This window comes from Barbatula barbatula, assembly GCF_947034865.1.
Source record: "Barbatula barbatula genome assembly, chromosome: 2".
Classification (NCBI taxonomy): Eukaryota; Metazoa; Chordata; class Actinopteri; order Cypriniformes; family Nemacheilidae; genus Barbatula; species Barbatula barbatula.
Genome location: NC_136767.1, coordinates 20,584,691 through 20,607,563, shown reverse-complemented (window position 1 = coordinate 20,607,563; position 22,873 = coordinate 20,584,691). Strand labels below are relative to the sequence as shown.

The 22,873-nt window shown below is 41.5% G+C and overlaps 2 protein-coding genes across 4 annotated transcripts in view; one reads left to right on the top strand and one right to left on the bottom strand.

The window, feature by feature from the left end:
- Positions 1-2,378: 2,378 nt before the first annotated feature.
- On the top strand, positions 2,379-19,292 carry adam28 (ADAM metallopeptidase domain 28). 2 transcript variants are annotated; one of them, XM_079483687.1, is made up of 22 exons: positions 2,379-2,525; positions 3,715-3,803; positions 3,934-4,007; positions 4,184-4,262; positions 4,394-4,470; positions 5,010-5,205; positions 7,546-7,608; positions 7,756-7,827; positions 7,942-8,111; positions 8,215-8,296; positions 8,599-8,729; positions 14,664-14,841; positions 15,771-15,860; positions 15,948-16,143; positions 16,228-16,333; positions 16,430-16,586; positions 16,751-16,831; positions 17,710-17,800; positions 17,883-17,991; positions 18,077-18,164; positions 18,517-18,597; positions 18,777-19,292. In XM_079483687.1, exons 1-22 carry the CDS (start codon positions 2,465-2,467, stop codon positions 18,804-18,806), a joined length of 2,301 nt encoding a protein of 766 aa, XP_079339813.1. In that variant the 5' UTR covers positions 2,379-2,464; the 3' UTR covers positions 18,807-19,292. The 2 variants fall into 2 exon arrangements, with proteins under 2 accessions (XP_079339813.1, XP_079339812.1); XM_079483686.1 differs by having other exon boundaries at positions 3,931-4,007.
- The window catches only part of ppp3cca (protein phosphatase 3, catalytic subunit, gamma isozyme, a), a 36,023-nt gene continuing 32,330 nt past the window's right edge, over positions 19,181-22,873 (bottom strand). Inside the window, exon 13 of one of the 2 annotated variants that reach the window (XM_079483707.1) lies at positions 19,181-21,851. In XM_079483707.1, coding sequence (XP_079339833.1) covers positions 21,688-21,851 — 164 coding nt within the window. In that variant the 3' untranslated portion in view covers positions 19,181-21,687. The remainder of the gene's footprint in view (positions 21,852-22,873) is intronic. The other variant, XM_079483706.1, reaches the window with a different exon arrangement.

Below are 22,873 nucleotides of genomic sequence, written 5' to 3'. Positions count from 1 at the left end.
AACTGATTTGAGTGCTGATGGATGTGCCTCTTTTCGTACCTGAAGACGATGGCCCCTCTGACTGCGGCTTTGCTCCGCCCTCCTCCGTTGGCCTCCCTGCGTTATCTTTGCCGGATATTAATCAACCTTTAATTTCGACAAATAAGAATATCCTAAACTTAAAGTCTGAAAAATTATTTACGTGCACATGGGACTGTAAATCAGTGCCTAGTCTTCAGGGCCAGCAGTGATCTTAACATGATCTATAACTGAACATATGGGCCTAATCAGAATGCATGCAACCAACAAAGAATGTGGCAACATGCTCCAGATAGATCTCAGGCTAGCCTATACACGTCTTCTGAGATGGATAATGGTTAGTCGGTACTTAAACAATAAACTTTGCTGGATGACTCAAAAGGTTGCATAAACAGAGTCCTTAAAAGTAACATTACTTTTTTATTAGTGTTAGGTATTTTGTTGGAAAGTATGAACATCTGATATCTGCAGGTCCAGATATTTATGCATTTGGCAGGTAGTTTTATCCTGAATGAATTGAAGTGCCTTCTAGCAATACATTTTATGGGTATTACTATTCCTTGTATAATATGATTCTGTGTAATTTTCTACCTACCTATTACCTATTCCAGTTCTCTTTAAACATTGACAAATATAAACCATTTAATCAACATATTGTTAATAGTTCTTTAAAATATAATATTATGCCCCCAGCTAGAGTTTCACCAATGCATATAGTCTTTCAAAATACATCAAGATACTGCAATGTCTGTTGAAATCTTTTAAAGGTTTTTTTAAGCCTGTTTGGATCTCCAAAATGATATAATAACAGTGTGACACTGATTCAATGCTTACAAAACCTCTCACGGTATTTACATTGTGTCACAATACATCCTAATTTGTGTTTTACTTTACAAGAAATTACAAGACTCATTTGACAGTCTGCATGTCTCGTGTTTAATTAAAATAATCTCACTTAAAACCGAATTTTATAACACCACCAGGCACATTTCTGCTCCTACAATACAGTATGTATAATATGTCCATTCATGCAGAACTGTAAAAAAATGTTGTAGTACCTAAGTAGATACAATTACAATGCTTATCTACAGGCAGTTTGGGTATTTTAATATAATTTCTGATTTAGAGAACAAGACTAATCTAACAGTTCTCATATTCACATATTTAGATCTATGGCAAAACAAAAGACTGTGAGAAAGAATAAAGGTCACAGAATGACAGTAAGCAGCAGTAGGCAAATGAGGAGAGAAGAGGCTCAGTTTGGGATGCATAAAGCCATAACTGACACTGCCTTTCTCCATTCCAACTGAACAATAGCGCTGTTTGACGATTCAGGAAAAAGGACAACAACTGCATTATTGTTGTTTATACGACCTTGTGTTTTAGAGCGGAGTCAAGAATGTAGTTTAGTGGGTCTGAACCCTGTTCTGGCTCACGTGTCTGGTATCCTATGGCTTGTCAAAATGTGTGAAAATTCTCAGACTGAAGAAAAAGACAGAGAATGATGAGAATTCACTGGATTATACAACAATGTCCACTCCTGGATGCCTTATAGCAAGTATGTCTACATAGGAAGAACATCAGGAATTAAAATATTCTCTTAAAGGTGAGGGCAGATATGTTTGCTTATTCTATGGCATACAAATGGTTTCTAAGCTTTGAAATGCACTTTCTCATTAAGTGTATTTATAAATGCAGAAGTGGACATAATTGTATCTGATTATGTATATCAGTTTCCTAAGAAATGTAGCTGTTCTCTTTTAAAATAAATAGTACTAACCACAGAAATTGTAATCTAGGAAGCATTTAATAAGAAACAATAAACTTTTTTCACACAGTACATTGTGCGATTTCTTTGGCTCCAATACAAAAGTCTTTACACTTCCAAAAATTTCCATTCCATTCACAGCAAGAGGTTTAACTGTGTGATTGGCTTGATTGTTCAAATAAATACAATAAAATAAACAAGTAAAAATAAAATTTCTGCTGGTTGTCAATTAACAATAAAAGTTATTTAAAGTAACTATTTTAAGTGAGTGAAAAAAAATATTTAAAAGACACGCAAAATATGGGAGATAGTTCAGTGGGGGGGAATATTAGATCTATAACTATATAGCCAATCTGCACATGACCACTGCTTTTAATCACTGTTTTTGCACCAGTCAAATAAGTTACTGAAAACTCATTCATGACTCTCTGCATAAGACATACAGCACTAAGCAACTATTATTACGTCACAGGCTGTCTGCATGTTTCCTGTTTCGCTTGACACTCTCAGGGGCGTGTTCTAACAGGTCACAAACACTTTATACCTCTGTCTCATTTCCTGAAAGTCCATGTGTAGAGCTTAGACTGCCCTGCTTAAGGTGTGGCCTAAACAACAGTCCAGGTGATCTACAAAACTTTAACCAACGGCATTCTTTTACAGTTGTTTTGCACAGTGACAATGGCAGGAAAACATCTCATGTTGTGGATCTTCACTCTGAGCGTTTCATTTGATCCCTCAGGTAAGATACTGGATACACCAGTTGCCTCGCCTAACAATGACTGATCAACTAACCTCTGCACTGCCTTTAAAAGTATTACTGCACTGCACTGACAGTCAAAAGTGTTATTTTTTTGTAGTGGAACGTTACTATTTAAAAATGCAACTTAAGTATGGTTGCAGATTGTAAAATGATAAATATAACTTAAATTTTGTTTTAGAATTTGTTTGTTGGACTGAATCAGATTTGAAGATGGTTACATTTATTGAACGCATATTACTGAACACAAGTTGCTGTTACGTATCTAACTTAGTCTCAGATATTTCTTTTAAAATGGCTGGGATAAATAAAAGAGAAACAATACATTGAGAGTATGAATGTGTAAAATGAATTTGTTAAAGCTAATGGTGACATTTGTGAGATTTCAGCATATTTTTTCTCATATCAAAAGGAGGCAACGTTTCCATTTTAACGCTTCTCTTCGTTTTTGATCATAGCAATCTTTCTTTATGTGTAATCATTTTCAATAATCTTTTTAAATAATGGTAAATAAGAAAGAAATGAAGCACTGGTAACACTTAAGAGCCGGGTTGCTTAATCCATGTGGCAGTTGAAAAACAATGAGCACCCCTTTCTTCGAAGTCATTGTGAATGTTCTGAGAGTAAATCTGTGTTATTGTTATACTGATGCATGCTACACACTAACTCATATTGAAAATGCTTGGACCGGTGGAGTTCAGAACATTAATTATTTTCTGAAGTTTTAATTATTGTAAATCATTTCAATTTGTATCTCTTTAATCTTAACTTTCAGATGCAGGAAACTAGGGCATGTTGAGCTATTGTTTGGCTTGGATTAACATTTAACTTTAAAGTTTTAGTTTACAGAACAGCACCCTTTTCAAATCACAGTAAGACAAACAGATCATGTGCTGTTCATGTGTTTTGTTAAACTAAGTGACACAATTTCCACAAAAGCTAAATATCAGTTTATGTTGCGCATACATCTCACAAATACAGAAATTGTATATATGAAAGGTTATAGGACAACTAAATTAATAAATGTGCCTAAAAATATGGAAACATGCATAACAATGATAAGTACATCCGGTGCACTTTCATCAATGTCTCATTGCATTTTTGCACTTTGATAAACTGTGTGAGTCAGTGTCTGTAAATTTCTCTCTGTTCTTTACCTGCTATACTGTAGCTGGTCACATTTCTGAGATCGATGGAAAAAGGGTCTATGATGTAGTTCGACCAGTCAGGTTACATGACCTGCAAAAAAGAGATTTAGCGGTGAGTTCTCTCTTTCTCTTTCTCTCTCTCTCTCTCTCTCTCTCTCTCTCTCTCTCTCTCTCTCTCTCTCTCTCTCTCTACTGTGTATATTATTTTTATTTAAACTGAATTTAATTTATGTTCCCAGCAGTCAAGACCTGACACAGTTCAATATGCTATGACGCTGGGTGGAAGAGACATTGAAATGCATCTTCAGAAAAATTTGTAAGTTTATCTCTCCTTATAGTCATTCTTTCTTTTATAAATTCAGAGCATATGATACTCAGATTTGCTAAGTATGCAAATGCTGCAACCCAAAAACTTCCTTATTGTCACATGCAAGAATACGTGCGTTTCACAAAATCTTTGGCTGTCTGTGACTGATGTGTGTTTATCGACAGTGATATACTGACAGACGATTACAGTGAGACCCACTATACTGAAGATGGGGTTCTTGTCACAACCACACCTGAGGATCTGGTAATATACAGATATATACAATATACAAGGATCTGCTTTTATTATGCCCATTATCTTGACTACAGCTGATAAACATCATTATTCTGATATATTGTGAAAGATGATGGTTTCATTGTCTTTTCCTTTCACAGGATTTGTGTTACTACCATGGGAAAATTGTGAATGATAGCGACTCGACAGTCAGCATGAGCACTTGTGATGGACTCCGGTAAATGATACAAATGTTTTATTACATCACAGCTACATTACATCACAAAACATCACAGTTTATTGTGTCAGTGTTTTATCGGAATTAAATTTCAGGAAGTTACAGTGTAACTTGTTTTACTAGATAGATGAACGTTACAATAAAATGTGGTGCCACAAGGAATTATGCTGATTCCTCTGGTATTCTTATACTTTAACCAAGGAACAGTTCACAGAAAATGATGACCAAAAGATTCTGTCATCTTTTACTCGCCTTTGAATTGTTCCAAATCTGAATAAATATGTTTGTTCTGATGAACACAGAGAAAGATGTTGAATGCTTGTTATCAAACAGTTCCTGGCCATCATTGACTACCATAGTAGGAAAAATTACAATGGTAGTCAACTGTGGCTAAGAACTGGATATATCTAAATATTGTCATCGGAACAAAGAAATTTATACCGATTAAACTCAAGGGTGAGTAAAGACAGACATTACAATTTTTGGGTGAATTGTTTCTTTCAGATCATAGTAAAACCACTGTGGTCTTGTCTTTACAGAGGCTATTTCCAAACAGCAGAGCAGAGGTTTCTGATCGAGCCTTTATCTGAAAACGCTGATGGCGACCACGCTGTCTTCGAATATGCCGACATAAATGATGATAAACCTGCGGTGTGTGGCGTCACCAACACTAGCTGGGATGAGAGTGGGGACGGTGTCCCCCCACACTTAAGCAAATCCCGCTCTCGTTTATCAGTACGTTTGCATTTACATTTTTCATTATCTTATTTTGATAGTTTTTTGCTAAATGCTAACACACAAATGTTTTAAAAGGATTCAGTTTAACATAGCAGGAATAAGGGGAATCCGGGACATTGTTGGCTGCATACTGTAAACTTTGACTTGACAAGTAAGTCAATGATAACATAACCAAGTTATCATCACGACTTAATTTTGCCGGAACAAACCTCATTTGACGTTCATGCTGACCTGTTGTCCATATATTTAAAAAAAGCACGTATAATAATTAAAATGGCTATTTTATTTTGATAATGAACAGGCTGTTGAGTTGCTGGAATATTGTGGTCATATGAGTCAAATACGTCATTAAATACTGCAAAGTTAACTAGCCTAATTTTAGCTAGTCGTGTACACACTTGCATGTAAAATAGAACGTCTCGGTTACGTATGTAACCTCTGTTCCCTGATGGAGGGAACGAGACGTTGTGTCGAACCGACAGATGCGGTTCGCCCCTGAGAACCTATCATCTTCTGACTATTTTGAAAAGGCCAATGAAATTGGCGAAAGAAATTTGCATGCCGGGCTCCGCCCCCGGATATCCGGGTATAAAAGGGGAGCCGGCGTGCTCATTCATTCACCTTTTGTGCTGAGGAGCCTGAGAGCATCTCACGATCGCTGCAGTGGACGGCTAGTGTTGTGGCATGAGGGACGCGGGGAACCACCTCATGACGACATCTCAGACGGAACCACCCTAGTGGGGGGTTACTACGTGTGGGGCACTAGGTCCGGTTAGAGCTATATGTAATAACTCAGCTTGTGGCGTAGTGACGGCGTGTGCGATCCAGCGCAACAACTATCCTCGGAGACAGCACTCCCGTTGCTGACCTCCATAACAGACAAGAGCTGCTCAGGGCCTTGAAGCCCTCCGTGTGGTTCGAGTAGAGGCGCAATGCGCTTACTGGACACCCCACGTACAGGTTGGGTCTTTCTCCCGGTGTGGGAGCGCTTGCAAGTTCACCACCTAGTTCCCAAAGGGGGGCGGCAGAACTTTGGGCACGTAAGTCAGACAGCCAAGCGCTCTCTCGTCAGTTAACACCTCGTGGGAAGGGAACGACTCCACCCCTGGTGGAGACAGCAGGTGGAAAGGCCCCTTCATGTCACACGCCCACCGGGTGTCCTGAACCAGACAGCCAAGCGCTCTCTCGTCAGTTGACACCTCGTGGGAAGTGACGACTCCCCCCCTGCGGGCCGGCTTGGGTGTGGTTTGGGCGGGCACAGGGGGACCTGTTGCCTCCCTGAACACCACCCAGTACCGCTGGGCACTCCCTGGACGAGGCCCCCCCTCGACACGGAGGCCCTAGCGCGCAGCTGGCCGCGGGACAAGCGGAAGTATGCTTCCCCCCAGTGAGCCTCATTGCGCAGGTCCTGTGCAAGGTCTGGGAAGGGAGTATCAAGTGCTGCTAGTTGCGCCTTACGGGCCCAGCTACACTTGGTCCTCGGAGCTAATACTCCTGACGACAACTGACAACTGGCCGCCGTCTGCGAATACCCGCGACTGCATGCTCCACCCAGGGTGCATTGACATAGTCCCTAAATGCCTCCCCGCCCCGAGGGAAGAGAGGGCGATAAAGTCAGCTAGACGGAAGCGCACCGAAGGGGGCGCTCCAGGTCTTACTGAACTCCTTATGCAGCTCGGTAAAATTTGGCACTTGAGCCGGGCACGGCTTGGAGTCACGCCCGGACCCAATGTGCGAAGTACCCAGCCGCGAGCGCCAGGGCTGCAGTGCACCGCAATCTGACACTCACGGCGGTCCGAGCGAGCATGGCTGACATCTTGACGACTGCTCTCACCTGTGCTCGACCTCCCGAGGGAGGGAGCTTCAGGGAATTGCCAGAGTCTGATGCCAGCAGGTCGCGCTCCGATGTTGCAAGAGACACCTCATCTCGACGGCTCGGCAAATGTCATTCGCCAATTTCATTGGCCTTTTCAAAATAGTCAGAAGATGATAGGTTCTCAGGGGCGAACCCCATCTGTCGGTTCGACACAACTTCGAGAGACCGATAGAAAGGGAACTTGTGGTTGTGTTGTTTATAGGAGATGACTGCTTCACAAACTGAACCAAACTCAGCAGATTATTGTCACCGTTTTTTCCCTTTCGTTTTGTTAATCTTAATTGTGAAATATTCCGCGTATATTATTTCGCGTCACATGTTTTTCATTATATATTGAAGGGAACTTGTCTTGATGGACACTTCAGAGAGAGAGAGACTTTTTTTGTCGGACAAATGCTGCAAAATGTACTGAAGGATACTAAAATATTCTGTTTTCTGTCAATTTATTTATTTCTGATTAGGGGCCAAATTTGTTTCAGCAACAAAAATACATTGAGTTGTTCCTTGTGGCTGACAACAGAGAGGTAAGAACTGAAAGCACACACCATTGGAGCCAAACCAATTGCGTCAAACCTTTTTAAAAAATTATGTGACATAATGTCCTGTTTGAGTAAGTGGTGTAATATTTTGAAACCTATGACTAATACATCCTGTGACTGATGTTCCCATAGTATGTGAAAATGGACAGAGACCTCAACAAGCTGAGAAGCAGGATATTTGAAATCATGAATTATATTAACAATGTGAGTCAATGATAACATACTGTACAGTTGAAAGTCCAGCACAACAATATAACTGATCACAAAAACACTTAATTTGTATAAACAAATAAAATTCTCTTTCTATCGGGTGTGCAGGCATATAAGGAAATCCACACATTTGTCGCTCTGACTGGCTTAGAAGTATGGTCGGACAGCGATAAGATAACCGTCTCCTCTGTTTCTGGAACAACCTTGGATGGCTTCAGCAAATGGAGGAACAGTGAACTCATTAAAAGACAACGCCATGACAACGCCCAACTTCTCAGGTCAGTCCCATAATTTTTAACTACATACATATTATTGAATTAGCTATTGCGATCTGTTTGAGAATAATCACACATCATTAACTCGATTTCTTTTGGCCCTCAGTGCAATTGACTTTGATGGAGCAACTGTGGGGCTAGCTTTTATTGCAACTGTATGCGGAGGTCTTTCAACAGGGATTGTGCAGGTGAAAAAAACCTATTGAATAATTCAAAAGTTATAAACATGGAACAAAATCACTTCACAAATCATGTAAATGCAATGTTTGCAAAAGTATTAGTGAACAGAAAATAAAGATTTCACAATAGTGAAGACGTGTAGGAACATTTTACATGTAGCACCACAACAATCCTACACTTCCTTATTCTGTTAATTTTGAATACATTTAAATACTTGATTGCACTATACAGAAAAGAATATTTCTGAAGCCAACACTTTTGGTTAAAACAAAAACTTTTTGTCATTAATTTTTACTTTCCGAACTGACAGGATCACAATTCAAGGGCCATACCAGTGGGAGCCACACTAGCCCATGAGATGGGACACAATCTTGGCATGAATCATGACAGCAACACTTGCAGTTGTTCTCACAGCAGCTGCATTATGACACCGACTCTCAGGTATTTTATATTAAAATTTTTCCAACTTAATCATCTTATTAAAATTATGTATTCAAACACATTAACTACATTATGTATACGCAAATTAAGTCAAATATGTGACAATTCATCAAGGCAATCCCATCTGTCTTCGCTCTTTACTATTTACACATCATTATAATGTATGAAGAGTTCATTTGCAAAAACAGATAAATGACAGAGTAAGTTCTGGCATTAAACTCTAGGTGGCGCAGTCCTAAAGTCTAAACCAATAAAGTAACTACTACACAGTTCTTCCCGTGGGCTCACCACGTGCGAGAGGGACCATAGGGAGTCGGTGCATAGTGGATCGGGCGGCAGTCGGAGAGGAGGGCCTCGACAACCCGATCCTTGGACACGGAAACTAGCTCTAGGGACGTGGAATGTCACCTCGCTAGCGGGGAAGGAGCCTGAGATGGTGCGTGAGGTTGAGAGGTTCCGACTAGAGATAGTCGGGATCACCTCTACGCGTGGCTTGGGCTCTAGAACCACACTCCTCGAGAGAGGATGGACACTTCACCACTCTGGAGTTGCCCATGGTGTGAGGCGGCGGGCTGGTGTGGGTTTGCTTATAGCCCCCCAGCTCTCCCGCCATGTGTTGGAGTTTACCCCGGTGAACGAGAGGGTCGTCTCCCTGCGCCTACGGGTCGGGGATAGGTCTCTCACTGTTGTTTGTGCTTACGGGCCGAAAGGCAGTGCAGAGTACCCGACCTTCTTGGAGTCTCTGGGAGGGGTGCTGGAAAGTGCTCCGACTGGGGACTCCGTCGTTCTACTGGGGGACTTCAACGCCCATGTGGGTAACGACAGTGACACCTGGAGGGGCGTGATTGGGAGGAACGGCCCCCCTGATCTGAACCCGATCCGTGTTTAGTTATTGGACTTTAGTGCTATCACAGTTTGTCTATAACGAACACCATGTTCAAGCATAAGGGTGTCCATCAGTACACGTGGCACCAGGACACCCTAGGCCGCAGGTCGATGATCGACTTTGTGGTCGTTTCATCTGATCTGCGACCGTATGTTTTGGACACTCGGGTTTAGAGAGGGGCGGAGCAGTCAACTGATCACCACCTGGTGGTGAGTTGGATCCGATGGCAAGAGAGGAAGCTGGACAGACTCGGCAGACCCAAACGTACTGTAAGGGTCTGCTGGGAACGTCTGGCCGAGTCTCCTGTCAGAGAGATCTTTAACTCCCACCTCCGGCAGAGCTTCAACCGGATCCCGAGGGAGGCTGGAGATATTGAGTCCGAGTGGACCATGTTCTCCACCTCCATTGTCGAAGCAGCCGTTCAGAGCTGTGGCCGTAAGGTCTCCGGTGGTTGTCGAGGTGGCAATCCCCGAACCCGGTGGTGGACACCGGAAGTAAGGGAAACCATCAAGCTGAAGAAGGAGTCCTATCGGGCCTGGTTGGCTTGTGGGACTCCTGAGGCAGCTGACTTGTACCGGCAGGCCAAGCGGACTGCTGCCCGGGTGGTTGTGGAGGCAAAAACTCGGCCCTGGGAGGAGTTTGGTGAGGCCATGGAGAAGGACTATCGACTGGCCTAGAAGAGATTCTGGCAAACCGTCCGGCGCCTCAGGAGAGGGAAACAGTGCCCTACCAACGCTGTTTACAGTGTAGGTGGGCAGCTGTTGACCTCAACTGGGGATGTCGTCGGATGGTGGAAGGAGTACTTCGAGGATCTCCTTAATCCCTCCGTCATGTCTTCCATTGAGGAAGCAGAGGCTGAGGACTCAGAGGTGGACTCTTCCATCACCCAGGCCGAAGTCACTGAGGTAGTCAAGAAATTCCTCGGTGGCAAGGCACCGGGGGTGGATGAGATTCTCCCTGATTACCTCAAGTCGCTGGATGTTGTGGGGCTGTCTTGGCTGACACGCCTCTGCAGCATCGCGTGGCGGTTGGGGACAGTGCCTCTGGGATGGCAAACCGGGGTGGTGGTCCCTCTTTTTAAGAAGGGAGACCGGAGGGTGTGTTCCAACTACAGGGGGATCACACTTCTCAGCCTCCCCGGGAAAGTCTATGCCAGAGTACTGGAAAGGAGAATACGGCCGATAGTAGAACCTTGGATTCAGGAGGAACAGTGTGGTTTTCGTCCTGGCCGTGGAACGCTGGACCAGCTCTACACCCTCTACAGGGTGCTGGAGGGTTCATGGGAGTTTGCCCAACCAATCCACATGTGTTTTGTGGATTTGGAGAAGGCATTCGACTGTGTCCCTCGCGGCATCCTGTGGAGGGTGCTTCGGGAGTATGGGGTCCGGGGTCCTTTGCTAAGGGCTGTCAGGTCCCTGTACGACCGAAGCAGGAGCTTGATTCGCATTGCCGGCAGTAAATCGGACTTGTTCCCAGTGCATGCCGGACTCCGGCAGGGCTGCCCTTTGTCACCGGTTCTGTTTGTAATTTTTATGGACAGAATTTCTAGGCGCAGCCAGGAGCCGGAGGGTGTCAGGTTTGGGGACCACACGATCTCGTCTCTGCTCTTTGCGGATGATGTTGTCGTGTTGGCCCCTTCAAACCTGGACCTTCAGCATGCACTGGGACGGTTTACAGCCGAGTGAGAAGCGGCTGGAATGAAAATCAGTACCTCCAAATCCGAGGCCATGGTCCTCAGTCGGAAAAGGGTGGCTTGCCCACTTAAGGTTGGTGGAGAGTTCCTGCCTTGTATCTTGGGGTCTTGTTCACGAGTGAGGGAAGGACGGAACGGGAGATTGACAGACGGATCGGTGCAGCTTCTGAAAGAGCTGAGCCGCAAGGCGAAGCTCTCGATTTACCGGGCAATCTACGTTCTTACTCTCACCTATGGTCGTGAGCTTTGGGTCATGACCGAAAGAACAAGATCCCGGATACAGGCGGCCGAAATGAGCTTCCTCCGCAGGGTGGCTGGGCGATCCCTTAGAGATAGGGTAAGAAGCTCGGTCAACTGGGAGGAGCTCGCAGTAGAGCCAGTGCTCCTCCACATCGAGAGGGGTCGGCTGAGGTGGCTTGGGCATCTGTTCCGGATGCCTACTGGACGCCTTCCCCGGAAGGTGTTCCGGGCCCGTCCGACCAGGAGGAGACCCCGGGGAAGACCTAGGACACGCTGGTGGGACTATGTCTCCCGGCTGGCCTGGGAACGCCTCGGTGTCCCCCCGGCAGAGCGGAAGAAAATCAATGAATGAATGAATGAATACACAGTGGAGCTGATTGGTTCCAATCAAGCATTCTTCTCTTTCAAGCATACGTTTTGGTGTCTCACTATGGGGATACGCCCCTTCCCCCTATTTCTCAGAAATGTTATTATATTACGCCGGCCCCTATTGGCTGGCAGACATGACGCTCTTGTCTGAGGAGTGGCTACCTGCGTAGTATAAATAGTGTAACACAGCGTCATTCAAAAACCTTTTCTCGCTTCACACCTGAAGCGTTTTTTCTTCGGGGACCATCTACGCCTGTTGCTGGTTTGATGAGTATACGATCTGCTGGTTACCACACCACTCTTCATCTAAAATCCTCCAATTTGTTCTCCAGCCAATTGCAGGATTTCTAGCACACCACTATGGCTGCAGCAATGCATTCTGCTATGGCTAGCGAGGGGCAACTTTCACGGGAAAAAAGATCTCAGGGAAAGACACACGCCAGGTCTGCTCCTCATGTCTTTGGCTGAAACATGCCCAAAATGCTCCCGGCTCCTGCTATCACTGTGCACACTTTACTCTAAAGAGCCTCCAGGATCCCCTCATCCCCTCGAGCATCCCTTCATGTCCACTTTCCTGCTTCGCCAAGGCGACTCTATCCTGGGGTGAACAGCTCGATGCTTGCGCTCTCCTCCCTAATGTGCCGAGTACAGACGACGAGAAGGAGGAGGATTTTCTCGACTTTGAGGACAAGGGACAATCAGACTTTCTTCTCTCCGACGAAGAGGGGTACAAAGATTCCTTCTTCCTCCCCCCTCCTCAATCTGCGCAACCCCTCGGCGAGGCAGAATCCTCTCCGCTTCTTGGTGTTGATCTGCAGGATGTGTGCAAATACGCTGCGGAGAAGCTTGATGTTTCGTGGCAGACTGTGGTAGTGGAGACTACAAAGTCACTTTTTGTGGGGAAAAGACTGCCGTGAGCGAAACGGGTAGCGAGACAGCTCCTTACAATTTTTCCTTACAAGGGATAAACCCTTCACGGGAAAGGTGCCCATACAGGGGAGATCTGTTCTCTGACCTGAAGGAAATAGAGAAGCAGGGTCATTAGTCATTAGCCATTAGTCGCTGCGCATTTACACCCGAAGCACTCGACAGAGTGCGCCGCCTCCTCGATCAAGCTTCTTGGTGCTGATCTGCAGGATGTGTGCATCTGAAGGATGGTGAGCGATTTAAACTCTTTTCAAGCGCAGAGTGCTCGTGCATGCGCAGTACAGACTACGCGCTCATTCCCGATTCACTCACAAGTGGGCGCCAATACACTGAAAATAGGCTGTCGCCGAGAATGCACATTGTCCCGTTGGGTATTGAGAACAATACAGAACGGCTACAGACTGCAGTTCGCCTCATGCCCCTCGCAGTTCAAGGGAATTACTCATTCTCGTGTACAGGGAGAATTAAAAAGTGTACTACAAGAAAGAAGAGTGAAAAGAGTGGTTCCATCCGAGAAAAGCCACAGTGGCTTTTACTCGAGATACTTCCTAATCCCGAAGAAAGGGACTCACGCTCTCTGCCCAATATTGGATTTACACACACTGAACACATTTCTAAGGAAATACAAGTTCAGAATGCTCACTCACGCTTCACTCCTAAAATTGTTGCGCCCGGGGCGATTGGTTCACGTCCATCGACCTGACGGGCGTGTATTTTCATATAAAGATGAATCCACCCCAGAGGAAATACCTGAGGTTTGCATTCCAGGTGGTGGCATACGAGTATTTAGTTCTCCCTTTCGGGTTGTCCCTCGGTCCGAGGGTGTTTGTCAAATGTACAGAAGCAGCTCTGACATCACTCAGAGAGAGAGGCATCCGTCTCAGTACAGACATAGACGACTGGCTGGTGGTAGCTCAGTCAGAGCTAAAAGTAAGAGAGCATACAGTGATGCTGCTGTAGCACCTACAAAAACTGGGTTTACAACTAAACACTGAGAAGAGTGTTTTAATTCCCACAAAATCAATAACATATCTGGGTCTATCACTGGATTCAGTGGCGTTCAGGGGGCGGCTGTCAGAGGAAAGAGTGGAAAAATGTTCTCAGTGTCTGGCCGTGTTCCAGAAGGGACACATCGTTCCTTTTCACACATGCCACAGACTTTTGGCGCTGATGGCATCTGCATTGATAGTCATTCTACCAGGCATACTGTTTATGAGAGAGTTCCAGCGCTGTGTAGCTTCGCTGAGACTGGACCCCTTAAAACACTCCCGCAGAAGGGTGCAGGTGACATCAGAAACAGTGTTGACGCTGCGTCAGTGGAGACACCCACCCTTTCTGGTTCAAGGGGTACATATGGGTGTCATAACGACGGACGCGTCGTTGTCCATTTGGGGGGCACTCACAAGGGCAGAATAGTGAATGGGACCTCCATTTATCCAGTCTCCACATAAACTATTTAGAGATGCTGGCTGTCTTCCTGACTCTGAAGCATTTTCTTCCTTTTCTAAGAGGGCATCATATTCTCTTGAGACAAACAACACCCCAATCCTTCCGAGAGTTCTCATGAACTTACGTTTTTAAAAAGTAAAAAAAAGAAGAAGCAAATACTGTACAAATTGCCATTATTATATATATTAATATTTGACCTCATGGTTAGGGCACTGATATAGATAGCCCATGTGCTCAAGTTGGTCCTTAGCCGATCCTATCTCGCCCCCCTTTCTCCACCCAAAAGCTTTCCTGTCAGTTCTCTACTGTCCTATCACAACAAAGGCATAAAAAGACTGTTAATATCATTTCATATTTCATCTCTCTACAGCTATAACATCCCTGAGCATTTCAGCAGCTGCAGTACTGGTAGCTACGAGCAGTTCTTAAACACCAAAAACCCAGAATGTCTTCTGAATGTGCCTAAAGCTAAAGATTTGATTCAGCCTGCTGTGTGTGGAAATGGCTTTGTGGAGACGCGAGAAGAATGTGATTGTGGAACAGTTCAGGTAAACTGAGGTTCATAAAATCTGAGTGATATGAACAGCTATGGATTTCTATGGAAATATTTTTTTACTGTTTTACATTATAGAAGTAGACTTTCCTTACTTTGTTAACATTGTTCTATGACCCAAAATGAAAAAATGCTGTTTCAGAATGATATGGAAAACAATGAATACTCTAAACCAGTGGTTCTCAAACTTTTTCATTGCAGGGTCCCCTTTGTGTAGGGTGCACTGTTTTGTGGTCCCCCAAATGAAGACTTATTTAATTAAACTTTGCATTCAATTCATTCAGCATTTAAAAACATATTCAGTTACACAATGCAGGAACATTAATTATTTTGGTTGGTGGTCTTATTTCTCTGATGTTTCATTGCATAAAATTTATGATAAATTTCTATATAGCATAAAATGCCATCAAATCTATGGCCCCCCTTAATCCCTCTTGGGTCCCCCCTTTTTGAGAACCACTGCTCTAATAATTACATGTTTTATTTTGGACATAAAATGGTTAGTTCAGTAAAAGTACAATAGTAACATTCTGGCAGAAAATAATTCTAAAGTACAGGCAAATACTGACAGGAATGTTTACAGCTTACATTCTTTGACGGTAAATTTATTGAGATTTTTATTACCCCATTTATTCAAAAAGCAATATCTGAATTCTGGCAGCTATCTGAATTGGGAAATCCAGCATTTAGAGATGGAATGCATGTAATATTGCTGCAGATGTGTGTATACATGCACATATTTGAAATCAAGGACACAATGCCCGCAGCATGCTTTACTGAGCCCTTGTGTTCTTTTATTCATTGCATGCTTTAACAAGTGAACTACTTTCCTAAAACGTTTGATTTATCATGGGTATGCAATGTGTTGACAAAACTAAACTATTCTTATATTTTTAAGACAACTAATCCAATACTTTGCAATAGGAGTGTACAAATCCATGCTGCAATGCAACCACCTGCAAACTGTCAGAGGGCTCACAATGTGCAGCAGGGGAGTGTTGTGATAAGTGTAAGGTAGGTTTCAAAGAAGTTGAAGTTATTTAAAAGAATCCATGTATTGCATAAAGTTAAACATATACTTTATTTATTTCTTGCCATCAGATCATGTCACCATCACATGTGTGTCGTCCTAAAAACGATGAGTGCGATATGCAGGAGTACTGCACCGGAAAATCAGCTGAATGTCCTGAAGACGTCTTTACAGTCAATGGACTCCTTTGCAAGAATGGAAACGGCTACTGCTACAATGGCCAGTGCCCGTTAAGAGAAGATCAATGCATTAAAATGTGGGGTCCAAGTGAGTATGCCAGTACATCAGTCCTGCACTGAAATATTCTGTTTGTTTTTTGGTTAACGTATTGTGGGTTTTTCTACAATAAAGCTGCCGATTTGGCTCAACAATTCTGCTTTAATCAAAACACAAGAGGACTGTACTATGCCTTCTGCAAGCGTATCGCCGGTGATAAATTTATTGCATGCCAGAAACAGTAAGACTTCATGTACATCTTTCCATTTGTTAATGAAGATATTATTTATGTTCAAACATTCATTAAAAAAATCGATGATCTATAATTCTCCTTCAGAGATGTGATGTGTGGAAAACTATTCTGTGAAAACGGAAATGGAAGTCCCAATTACGGAAGGCTTGTACAATTCAAACAATGTAAAGCCACTTTCTACAGTAATCCTGAAGAAGATTACGGCCAAGTCGACACTGGCACCAAATGCGGGGAGGGGAAGGTAAGATTGATTTTAAGATGCACACTGGATCTATTTCACACAAGATTCTTCACAGTCCTACTGCCGGTGAATTGCAGACCTTGGAATGTATATTTATTTACAATTGAAAGCTTGTAATTCAAGCATCAAGCATATTATTTCTGTCCATGTTTCCCTTATCTCAGGTTTGCAGCCAGAATGAGTGTGTTGATTTAGAGACAGCTTACAAAGCAACCAACTGTTCAGCCAAGTGCAAAGGACATGGGGTAATACTCTAAATATGCTAATTTTAAACATTCACTTAACCTTTTCCCACAAATATTTTGAGAAATAGGCCTAAACTTCTTAAGCTCAGAGGCTTCCCATTCAGAATTCAGATAAATTGCTTTGTGTTAACTTTAAAATGTATACTTTGTGTAGTACAATTAAATTAGCATATTTCTCATTACACTATTTGTAATAAAGTAAATGTGCAAACATAAAAGCAGAGAACTTGGTTTTTCACATTATACTGTATTTAGGCATACTGATACCCAAGTTCTTCCTTTTCAGGTAGTTCACGTGTCATACATTTGTTAAAATATTGTATAAATGTATAAAATAAATTATGTATGTATGTAGTATTCTGAAATACAGCCACAGAAAAAAAAATAGAAACCATTTCAGAGACCATTTTCCATTTTTCGGAATTTACTATTTATAGGTATGTGTTTATGTAAAATGATCATATTTGTCCATCTTTGTTTCTTTCCATGAACAAATATTTTTTATGATAACCAAAATGATATCACAGGTTTCACGTCTTGTCATGCTGTCTGTCTTTCACATTGCTGTTGGATGACTTTATGTCCCTCCTGAGGATTGATTACATCTAAAATTCTACTTAAATTCAAATTTGAAATGGTCTCTTAATTTTTTCTGCAGATGAATGTTGCATATCTGATATTTGTATGAATCAATGAAATGCATCAGAATAAGTTTTTAATTTCAGATTTCCGTTTGAGTTATGGCTATTTAAAGTCTTCTAATATAACGTTCCTTTACAATTTTGTGCTTTTATGTGTTTTCGATATTGTCAATATAAGTACTGGTGTAACTTTCTGTGTTACAAGCATAAGTCTAAGCGTAAGTGAATATGTTTCAGGTGTGTGATCACAAACTGCAGTGCAGATGTGAGCCTGGATGGCTGCCACCAGACTGTGATACACAAACAGAGAGTGGTGGTCTGTCTCAAGGTAAAACTACAGCTACTGCATTCAAATTAGGCCGACATAAGTGCAGATGTTTTACACTGACCTGTATTCTTGACACTCTCAGGTGTAAGTATAGCCATTGCCGTGATTGTCTGCGTCGTTGCTGGGATTCTTTTTATTGGACTAGGCATCTTCCTGTTAAAACGGAGACAGAGAGGATCACAACCACCTGGGTATGAGTACAGTAACACCAACTCCTACACATTGGGAAAAGTCAATCAAAAAAATAACATTAATGTTGTTGTTTTTTTACAATAGACTTCGAAGCCAAGGGAAAACTCATGTAGTTGACATTCCTGACTTCAGGCAACAGAGACCGATCACGCCCCTCCAGAAACCTTCCCCGGTAATGTATAAGCAAGCACATTAAAATGAATTTAAAAACATGCTCAAAACTTTTGTGGATTTTATTTAATGCGTGTTAGCTTTGAAGTCATTCATATTTAGGTGTATTATGAACGTTAAATTCTTTCTACATCATAGGTGAACAAACATTCAAGTCACATGACAATGAAAATACGCTCTAGATGGTCCAAAATGTAATCGTGTTATAGAATCTACATTTTCTAAGAAATGTCCCACCCAAACTTCTGTTTCAGTAGGAAATGCATTGCCACAAAAAGCAAAGGGTCTTTTAAAATAATCTTTAGTCAATGAGAAATTTGACCGTAACAGCATTGTATTTACATCTTTTCTAGGTAATCAAGCCTAAAGCTCCTCCTCCAGCTCCCCCTGTCCAGTCCAAAGCTCTACATAATGACTTCAGAACAGCACGACAGGTAACACATTAAACTCCAATATGTTTTAAATGTGTATGACATTTTGCAGCATCTTGCGGTGAGATTGCAAATTGCAACCAACAGCTCACTCCACCAATCTCGTTCAAAGCACTACGTGGCTGACACAAGATTTTGTATATTTTTCTGGCATTAAAGATTTTACCTTTTTTCATTCTTAGGCTCTCAGACCCCCTCCTCCAATTGTGTGATGTCCAACAACTGTCAACAACTGCACAAGCACTATGGGATGGTCAGTCATTGCAAAACCTGCAGTAAACATTACAAGTGTTTGAAACAGACACACAGAGGTTTAGTGACCTCTTCAGGAAAACAATTGTCTGTATTGTCTGTAAACAATATGTTTTACAGTGTCCTTATTATACTTAATGGTGCGAAGGCAGTTAATGTGTGTTTATGTATGTAAATATGTGCAGTTTTCTGTAAATGAGCCTTCCTTTTAGATGATAATGCATTTTATGATCTGCCAGCAATATAAAAGGTCCTATTACACTTTTCAGAGTTTATTCCTTGTGACATCTCGTGGCCAACTGTAAAGTCAACCTTAAATAAATGTTTTATGTCTATAAAAAGTCAACGTGATTTTATTTTATAGCAATATGAACAAAGCATTCCTTTGTAACGAATACACTTTCATTTCACATCATCATAATAAAATGTTTACAAAGATTAATACGAAAACTGTTGTGATTGTATTATTTATTAAAACTTACAAATGCAATACTATTGTAAATTACACACACACACACACATACACATATGCAGCTTAAATTACATTCAGCTTCTTTTCAAAAGAAAAATATGACCAACTGTGTGGTCTTGAATATTCCGTTCGTTTTTTTTCTAAAATGATACCACATAATATCAAACATCAATGGTAGCTTTGCATTACATGTGTTCAGCAAAAAGACAGCTCAATTAAATCCCAATATTTGATTAAGTATTACATGATTGTGCATGAATTTCTATACATTCTGACAGAGGAACTGAGCCTTGGAGTCTGTCAAGGCCCTAAGACTCTTATTTTAGAAAGAAAACAGAGCAGAACGCAAACAAAAATATGACTAGAACATAAAGGAATTTTGAGATCTGATCCACCTCTAAAAATGTCCATAGACCACACAATCTCTTACACCATTAGAAAAAAACTGTACGATCTCTGATCAGCGAATTAATCTCAGTACACCACATTTTATTTGACTTCCAGTTGGAATACATGCAAATAAATGTAACATCATTTGTGACATCTAGATAACTGGCATTTATAGTGTACATAAATGTCCCCTTTAGAGACATTAGACACTGCATCGATTCGATCTTTCAAAATGCACACAAACTTAGGGAAATGTTGGTAGGCTGCACTGTAGTCACATCTTCACTCTGTTAAAAGCCGTGAGTACAAAAACATCTAAAGATGTGACTGTCAATGAGCATTAACAAATTGGTCACGTTACTGGATTTGAATTTGCCTTTCAAGAAATTAAAAATCACATTTTCAAATCCGTCAAGCAAAAAAACTTGTTCTAAATAACCCACATAAAGTCATTAAAAATCTAAAACTTTTGTGAAAAACTTCTACACCTGACATTTAAAATCACTCTAGAAATCCGGCATGTGGGGATGACCCTGCAAATTGTGTGCTTGCTTGTGTGCATATACCATCAGACATTCAACAACCTGGCAAACATGATCTGCTTTAAAAATCAGACTGTTGTTTGGTCAAATAAATAGACATTGCATGTGATGCTTTATGCTATTCGTTCCTACTTTCCTAAAATACGCAGTTCTTCCATTTAACAGAAGGTGGCGGCATAGCACAACCTTCTGTAAATCGTAAAACCAGCCGCCACCCGACCCCCATACCTCAGTAGTGTTACAACTGAAACCATTTTGTTAAACAGATATAAAGTTCAACATACTTTGTTAATGTCTCAAGCACAATCCAGATACAAAATTATGGTCTGTGTGAACAACCAATGGCAGTTTACCCCGTGCTCTCCATCTCTGTGAAATACGTTAAATGGACAGTTTACATCCCCGTATAAGACGTTCGCAGCGTCTCGTTCGGTGCTGCATTAGACTTTGGCATCTGATCAAGTTGATCAAACAATTTCAAGTTTCCAAAAACGTCCCACATTGGCTGTCATATGCGGTGTTGTGAGCTTAAAGACATGCTAGCAGATAGCCTATTAACAAATGCGACTTTATGATGCATTAAGTAAAGAACTCATTCTTCATCTTTTCACTAAATATAGCAAAAAGGTTGTGTGGCAGAAAATAAGAAATCGTCTCTAGAAATCTGTCAAGAGATTGCTTTAAAAATGCCAAACTTGCAGTGGTTTTCAAAAGTTGAATGCATGATAGGGCTTTCATCAGTCTAGTTTTTCACAAACACAAATTTTATGTCGAAGTGCTGTCATGTCTACTTACATGTGGTCTTTCACCAGGTAAAACCCATGTGCTGTTTTACGAAAACAAATACAAATGCTAGTTTTGACTGTAGAAACAAACACGTTTAACTCAAATCAGCTATTATTGTCATGTCTCAATCTTGAATCGTCATAATTGAAGAGATGAAAAAATAAAATTACAGTGTTTAGTTTTACTTTTGTAGATTTCCCTTCTAAATCCCGTACAGCCTTATTTAATGACACAAATCAGTATATCCGTATATTAAGTCATAAATCCCTTTCCAAATACATGATGACATACAATATTAGAAAAATGGGATTAAATAGATCTAGTCAGCATCTGAAACCCATACGTCTTACCTCAAATTACAAAACGTACTGTCATTGCAGTTTAAAAGTTGACACATTGTGATTCATTTGCACACTTTCGAATGTTCGTCTTTAACATGTTGCTATCAAATACATTTAATACACGTCATGTAATAAATAAAATATCATGTTTGTAGTTGTAAATTAATTGTCTCTCTCTCTTAGTGGAATGATTCTTCTCCACATCCCAGGACCTCATCTGCAGGATCGGGCAGTTGAGTAGACTGTCATGGAGAACGTGGCAGAGAAAGAGAAGATGATACGGAGGAGAGGAAAAGTGCCAAATCTCCCCTTACGCGCTCCCATCCGTGCCGTTTTTCTCGTTGACGGCGTTGACTGCAGTACCGTCGGGTTGCTGGCCGTCCTTCCGAGGAGGCATCCTTTCATTTATTCGGTCCAGACCACGGGCTTCTTCGAAGTTGCGGATCTTCCGTGTAGGAGAGAACCCTTGGATGGCTACCGGGAAGAAAATCGACTCATTTAATTATCGGATTATTAACAAACTTTTAAAAAATGCATGTCTTACGGACATTTCTGGAGACATTAAAGGAACAGTTCACCCAAAAATGAAAATTCTGTCTCCGTTTACTAACCCTCAAGTTATTTCAAATCTATTAATTCTTTGTTCTGATGAACACAGAGAAAGATATTTGGAAGAATGCTTGTAACCAAACCGTTCTTGGCCACCGCTGACTACCATAACAGGAAAAGGTAGTTTATAAATGTCTATGTTCTGTTGAACACAAAAGAATATATTTTGAAGTATGTAGGACAGCAAATAGTTCTGGGGCACTTTCGACTACCTGGTAAGTCAATGGTGGCCAAAAACTGTTTGGTCACAAGCATTTTCCAAATATCTTCATCGGAACAAAGAAATGTATACAGGTTTGGAAGAACTCGAGGGTGAGTAAATGATGACAGATTTTCATTTTTAGGTGAACTGCATATGACAACCTCATGTCATACTGTGTGTCCAGTAAATTAGTACTACTGCCATGGAAAATAAAACAACATTAATAAAAAAGATGACATGACAGTCAAAACAATCAATGGTCTAAAGGAACAGGAAATACAGAGTAAAAAGAGGGCAGCAATGACTGTAATAAGCAAGCAACTTCCAGACAGCTGCCAAACGGTGTGCCGCACCTGCCAAATTTGGCTGCAAGTTAATAAAAAAAGGTATACCTTAAAATATATTCGTAACAAACTAAAGTAAAATAAATAAGTATTTAAAAGTATATAAAAATGGAATGTCTCACACATATATATTTTTTATATCTCCAGGAAAGAGAAAATGCTAAAACTGAAACCCATATTCAAACAAATAACAAGCAAACACACAAAAGCTGATTCTTGCACAACCAGCAGGCTTATTATGTCCACTTGCATTAAAAAAAACACAGAGCCACTGCCAAGGAGAATTCAGTTGATTGAGCAAACACAAGATGCCCATTCACTACCATGTAAAAGAAAAATGG